The sequence below is a fragment of the Quercus suber genome, unplaced genomic scaffold, assembly GCF_002906115.3.
Source record: "Quercus suber isolate HL8 unplaced genomic scaffold, Cork oak 2.0 scaffold_22, whole genome shotgun sequence".
NCBI lineage: Eukaryota > Viridiplantae > Streptophyta > Magnoliopsida > Fagales > Fagaceae > Quercus > Quercus suber.
The window spans coordinates 1,775,707-1,782,462 of record NW_027069487.1 but is presented as its reverse complement, the minus strand read 5'-3'; the positions used below and the strand labels follow the sequence as shown (position 1 = coordinate 1,782,462).

At 35.7% G+C, this 6,756-nt stretch overlaps 1 protein-coding gene across 1 annotated transcript; it reads left to right on the top strand.

Annotated features, from left to right (window-relative positions):
- Positions 1 to 1,272: 1,272 nt before the first annotated feature.
- Positions 1,273 to 5,300, top strand: LOC112014554 (probable galactinol--sucrose galactosyltransferase 5). The gene is made up of 4 exons (XM_024046944.2): positions 1,273 to 2,799; positions 3,228 to 3,405; positions 4,082 to 4,449; positions 4,574 to 5,300. The coding sequence occupies exons 1-4, from the start codon at positions 1,564 to 1,566 to the stop codon at positions 5,132 to 5,134; spliced, it is 2,343 nt and encodes a 780-aa protein (XP_023902712.1). The 5' UTR covers positions 1,273 to 1,563; the 3' UTR covers positions 5,135 to 5,300.
- The last annotated feature ends 1,456 nt before the right edge of the window (positions 5,301 to 6,756 follow it).

Genomic DNA, 6,756 nt, shown 5'->3' with positions numbered 1-6,756 from the left:
GATGTGGTGAGTGATTATTGATAACTGAAAAAGTGATATTAATAGCGGGTTTAGATGAAAACTAATAAGAGGTTGACACATCAACATTTTGTAAAAATATTGTAAAATAGTTTGTGGTTATAACATTACTCTACTAAAAAAATTCAAAAAATGGTTATTAAGATTATGAGTAATGCTAGAGACACAAATTTTTTTACAAAAAAATTTACAAACTGCTAGTGTGGCGAGTGGTTATTGGTAAATGAAAAAGTGATGTTAGTAGTGGGTTTAGATGAAAAATCAATAAAAAGTTTCTCACAACAAGTCAACAACAATTAGAAAAAATGTTGTAAAATAGTTTGTGTTTATAGCATTATTCTACGATTATATGTGTGCTTCTTTGATTTTTATGTTGGCCAATAAGGTTGGATAATTATTCAAGATCCTTATACTACACCATATCTGATCACTAGCCCATTGAATACCTAGAATAATATATACGATCTCATCAAAAGAAGAAGAATATATACTACGATTCATTTCATTCAGAAGTCCCAAAATAAAGTGGTGCTTCTTTGGAAAAGTTATGAAAGATTCATTAAAAAGATTTTATTTTGAAGCCGACATATGAGGAATAAGAAAAGAATGAAAACAGATAAAAAAAATTTCCTTATTCAGCAAAAAATAAAATAAAATAAAACGATTTCCTTTTCCAAAGAGATTTCATTTTTAATTGGTTTCGACTTTAGACCCAAGCAATTTGTGATGAAACCTCTTGAAGCTCTACCGTCCTGGCTAAAAGGGTACAATATAATCGATATGTAATCCATCAAATATGAGCAATGCTAATTGCTAAGCATGTGCACTTTTTCCATTTTTTTTTTCCTTAATTTATCAACTTTTTATTTTTTATTTTTTTTATGAACATAATTTATCAACTTGGTAAGGTTAAAAAATGTTAAAAAATGTTCTTTACAGAAATTAGAAACATAAAGAACATTTTTTTTCTTGCCAGGAAATTTGTAAGAAAAGGCATTCATCATCTGGATAATTTAGAATAGTAAACACTTTTTTGGTAAATTGAGTATGACCCACAGTAAATAAATAAAAAATAAAACCCATTATAATATGTCATAAAACTCAATAAAGTCATAACCTCCCCCAAATGGCATAAAAAAAGAAAAAGAAAAAGAAAAAGAGAGCATTAAAATAATATTACATTAACCCGGGCACTTTCTTGCCACGTTCCTCATCTTCTCCTATAAATTCGAGCTTTCCATATCGGTTGAGCCATAGAATCACAAAATTACAGATTTCCTAAAACACGTACAAAATCAAGCTCTCTTTTCTTCTTATTCTCATTGAAGATCACAAAAAAAAAAAAAAATCTTTTCCATTTTCATTCATTCCCTGTATATTAATTCAAACCTACCTTGTTTTCCTATATATACAAAACCCTTTAGTCCCTTCGCCTCTCACCACAAAACCCTTGTGTAAAATTCATAGTCATTAGCCATTAACCACTTTCTTTGATACTCTTTCACTCTTTTTTCATAAACCTTTCAATTTCTTCTTTGTTCATCAATGGCTCCAAGTTTTAGAAAAGGTGCCTCAGATGTCACTACCCAACTCGTTGATTCCTATAACCAATCTCCAATCACATTGGAAGGTTCAAACTTCTTAGCCAATGGCCATGTCATTCTCTCCCAAGTCCCTGATAACATCACAGTCACTCCTTCACCATACACCAACACTGACAAATCTACCACCACCGCTGGTTGCTTTGTGGGCTTCAATGCCAGGGAGTCCACTGACCGACATGTCGTTTCCATTGGGAAACTCAAAGACATAAGGTTCATGAGCATATTCAGGTTCAAGGTCTGGTGGACCACACACTGGGTTGGCTCCAATGGCAGAGACATAGAGAACGAGACCCAGATGGTGATTCTTGAAAATTCTGAACTGGGTCGTCCTTATGTTCTTCTTCTTCCTATTTTGGAAGGTCCTTTTAGAGCATCGATTCAACCTGGTCACGATGATAACGTTGATCTTTGCGTTGAGAGTGGCTCATCTAAGGCCATTGGTGACACATTCACAAGTGTCATGTACATGCATGCTGGCGAGGACCCTTTTAATTTGGTCAAAGAGGCAATGAAAGTTGTGAGGGTTCACTTGGGTACTTTCAAGCTTTTGGAAGAGAAAAACCCACCTGGTATCGTGGACAAATTTGGTTGGTGCACTTGGGATGCATTCTATCTTTCTGTGCACCCTGAAGGTGTTATAGAAGGTGTGAAAGGTCTGGTTGATGGTGGGTGCCCACCTGGGCTTGTGTTACTTGATGATGGGTGGCAATCAATTGGTCATGATTCTGACCCAATCACACAAGAGGGTATGAATCAAACCATTGCTGGTGAGCAAATGCCTTGTAGGCTCTTGAAATTTCAAGAGAATTACAAGTTTAGAGACTATGTTAGTCCCAAAAAGTGTGACACAATTGGTGGGCCTAGCAAGGGTATGGGGGCTTTTGTTAGGGACCTGAAGGAGGAGTTCAAAAGTGTGGACTACGTGTATGTTTGGCATGCTTTGTGTGGATATTGGGGTGGGATTAGGCCCAATGTGCCTGGATTGCCTGAAGCTGTAGTTGTGGAGCCCAAACTCTCACCGGGGTTAAAGCTGACCATGGAAGATCTTGCGGTGGATAAAATTGTTGACACTGGTGTGGGACTGGTCCCGCCGGAGATTGTTGATCAGATGTATGAGGGGCTTCACTCACACTTGGAGGCCGTTGGGATTGATGGGGTCAAAGTTGATGTTATCCATGTAAGTCCTTAACTTCTATCCTTTCTTTTTAGTTTTTTTTTTTAGAATTATCCTTTCTTTTTAGTTGAGTTTTATTTTGATTGGATCAAGAATAGGACTTTTTAACGTTAGTTACGGGGTTTATCATGAATTTGGACAAGTATGACTTCTTGCCACATAAAAGAGTGTAATAGGTGACATATTGTAGGACCAAGTCAAGTTTTTGCCTTTATCTAAAGAAGAGTAGAAGTTTGTAGAGGATTCATTTACTTTGACCACTTTGGTCGGCACGTTATCACTATTAAATTATTAAACTTTTTTAATATTAAAAAAAATCCCACAAAATATTTTCAACCATTAGGGATTAATAAGTTTGGATGTAATATACATTGTCTTTTTTTTTTATAATTTATTTATTTATAAATGACATTAATTTTGGTTCTATGTAGTTGCTGGAGATGTTGTGTGAGAATTATGGAGGCAGAGTTGAGCTAGCAAAAGCATATTTCAAAGCTCTCACTTCCTCTGTGAGGAAGCACTTCAATGGCAATGGTGTCATAGCTAGCATGGAGCACTGCAACGATTTCATGTTCCTCGGAACAGAGGCCATTTGTCTTGGCCGTGTTGGTATGTCACTGCAAAACCATGCTTTTAAAAAAAAAGTTATTTATAGAAACAATACCATACCTTGTTAATGTGATGCTATTTTTATTTATGAGAAGAATTTAAAATATTAGTATATACTTTTATTAACGATTTTGACATATCTATACAAAAAAAGTGAGTAAAATGTCCCCTTTCCTATTTGTATTCACTATGTATTTAGGCAAGTGACATCACTAGATTTTGGAAAGAGCAAATCTTTTCTAATAACTTGTTAGAGTTTTTTAATTTTGGCATTTGAAATAAAATTATTTTGAGTATAAAACTATTAGAATTGCCACGTGTTTAAAGCTTGCTACTAAGCTAACAACTGCAATCAATTCACGGCTTGTGAATCTAGAATTTGGTGGAACATTTCTTCATTGCCCCTCAATACGTGGCATTGAATAAATAAGACTTAAATATGCTTCTGGTCCAAATTTTGAGAATGCTTTTATATTGGTCCAACAAAATGGCAGTTATTATTATTATTATTATTATTTTAAATTGTCTTTTGAAGGTGCTGTCTTAATATATTTTTAGTTAGCAAAGAAGAAAATAAATTTTTTGGGACATTTTACAAATAAGCCATAGAGACAACCTAATGAGATTTTAGTTTTTTGTTCTCAACTAACATGTACATTTAACATGTATTAAATAGGGGATGATTTCTGGTGCACTGATCCATCTGGTGATCCAAATGGCACATTTTGGCTCCAAGGGTGTCATATGGTGCATTGTGCTTACAATAGCTTGTGGATGGGCAACTTCATACACCCAGATTGGGACATGTTCCAGTCCACTCATCCATGTGCTGCATTTCATGCCGCATCTCGTGCAATTTCTGGTGGTCCTATTTATGTGAGTGACACTGTTGGGAAGCACAACTTTGATCTACTTAAGACCTTGGTGTTGCCTGATGGGTCCATTTTGCGTTGTGAGTACTATGCTCTTCCAACCAAAGATTGTCTCTTTGAGGATCCCCTCCATGATGGGAAGACTATGCTGAAAATTTGGAACCTCAACAAGGTGAGCCTTCTTGCCATCTGTTTAGCATGTGCAATGTTCATTATGGCAAGGTCACCATTGGGACCTATCCAAAATTTGTGACCCTAAAATTAAGTCTTATACTTTATGTTTACCTTTCTAACAGTACACTGGAGTTCTTGGGGCATTCAATTGCCAAGGAGGTGGATGGTCTCGTGAAACTAGGCGCAACCAATGCTTCTCCCAACATTCCCATGTTGTGACCTCTCAAACAAACCCAAAAGACATTGAGTGGAAGAGTGGCAAGAATCCAATCCCCATTGAAGGAGTACAAGTGTTTGCCATGTACTACCACCAGGCTAAGAAGTTGGTCCTTTCTAAGCCATCTGAGAATGTGGAGTTGTCTTTGGAGCCATTCAAGTTCGAGCTCATTACTGTCTCCCCAGTGACTGTCTTTGCTGGAACTTGTATTCAGTTTGCTCCTATTGGTTTGGTGAATATGCTCAATACTGGTGGTGCCATTCAGTCCTTGGCCTTCAATGATGAGGGCAAGTCAGTTCAAATTGGAGTGAAGGGCACTGGAGAAATGAGGGTGTTTGCATCAGAGAAGCCAATTGCTTGCAAGATTGATGATGAAGTTGTACCATTTGAGTATGAGGGCTGCATGGTTGTTATTCAAGTACCATGGACCAATTCTTCCAACTCAACAGTAGAGTATTTCTTCTGAAGGGGCTGACTTTTCATAGCTTCCTTCAGTATTTTTATTATTTCAGATGTTTTTTTTTTTTTTTTTTTTTTGGATTTGATGACTTCTTTGGTCCCCAAGATAGGGGAAGAAGTAACTAAAGTGATTTAAGTGATATCAAGTTAAACAGTATTACTAATTTTGCAGATTTGAATGTGTCATGACTATTTCTCTTTTCATGCCTTTCCTAAGTATGTTTTCTGCTGCGGTTGGACAGGAACAAATTGTTCCTCTCTTTTAAGTTTTAACATGGGCTAAGAGTAATGTGGAATCCTATAACTTATAAAAGCCCAGCAATAGCAGAAGCTTCTCAGAAAATATAAAACTTAGAGCAGAAACTTGATATGTGATATGTGGTGTGCTAGATCACTATGACCCAGCCTTATGTAGGCGAAGTAGCATATATTAAAAAGATAATGACAATAATGTACAAACCCAATTTAGGTTTCACTTTCAAGTTTTTCTAGCCAAATTGTTGGTGTGTGTGGGTGGGTGGTTGGTTTTGGGAGGAAGGTTGTAAAAATATTTTGGGGACGGATTTGAGTAATTTCTGAGTGAAATTGGCCTATTTAGGCTCACCATAAGCATGCTTTAATCAATTCAATCAGATTGCAATTGAGGAAATAGATGGATTGTTAACCAAGATTTAGAGAAAAAGGTTGCCACAACAATTCCTCATAGTCTTATAATGCCCAAGAACTAAAAAAATTGGGCTCAGAATAATCAGTGGATTGGGGTCACTCCCTTACCCAAGAGTATCTTATGGCTCATTTATAGTGGCCCATTAATTGAGTTGGGTTCAAAGCACTCATCCAATATCTCTAAACTTGGATATTCTACCAAAAGCTCAATCAAATATTCAAATTCATGGTTTTTTTCATAGGAAAAACACAACTCATACACCCACTGAACCCTTCATCTCACTCTCCATTTCTTGTAACACCTTTTTTTTTTTTTTGAGAAGGATATTTCTTGTTATACTTGAGCCTTGAGGAGACAGCATTTCATTCAAAGATCATGCTTGCTAGTGAATTTGACAATGTGGATATTCTCTATTTAGTATTCCAGTTTGTTAAAAAGTAATCAATACCTCAAAATGTCAATGTATAAGATATTAGAAAACCTTTTAAAACTTCAAAGCTGAGTTTTTATATTAATCATGTCAATCAACATACAGAGTCTGGTCAACTGCATAGCATAATGAAGCAAATGTATTAAATTTGGCAAAATATATTATGTACCTTCTGTAATCTTTCTTCTATAGAACTCAAAGCACCGGACTGATCAGTGATCAACAATAATCTTTATATATAAAGAATTGATTTAAAACAATAGAAAAACACGGTAAAAACTTCCATCGAAACACATACCTATTTGTTCACTATTTAACATATTAGCAATTCTCTTAGCAACCTTTTTATCCGTAAATTCAACCCATCTACACAGAGCAAACAACTAATATCAAACAATTTTTGATACTACCAAAGACAATCATCAAGCTTTAACAAGCCAAAAGGAGAGATATAAGAGAAATGTCAGACATATCCTTCTGAAAATTCTAGTTGTTTAGAACTTACCAGCTCGTCTACAATGTACTTGAGCAG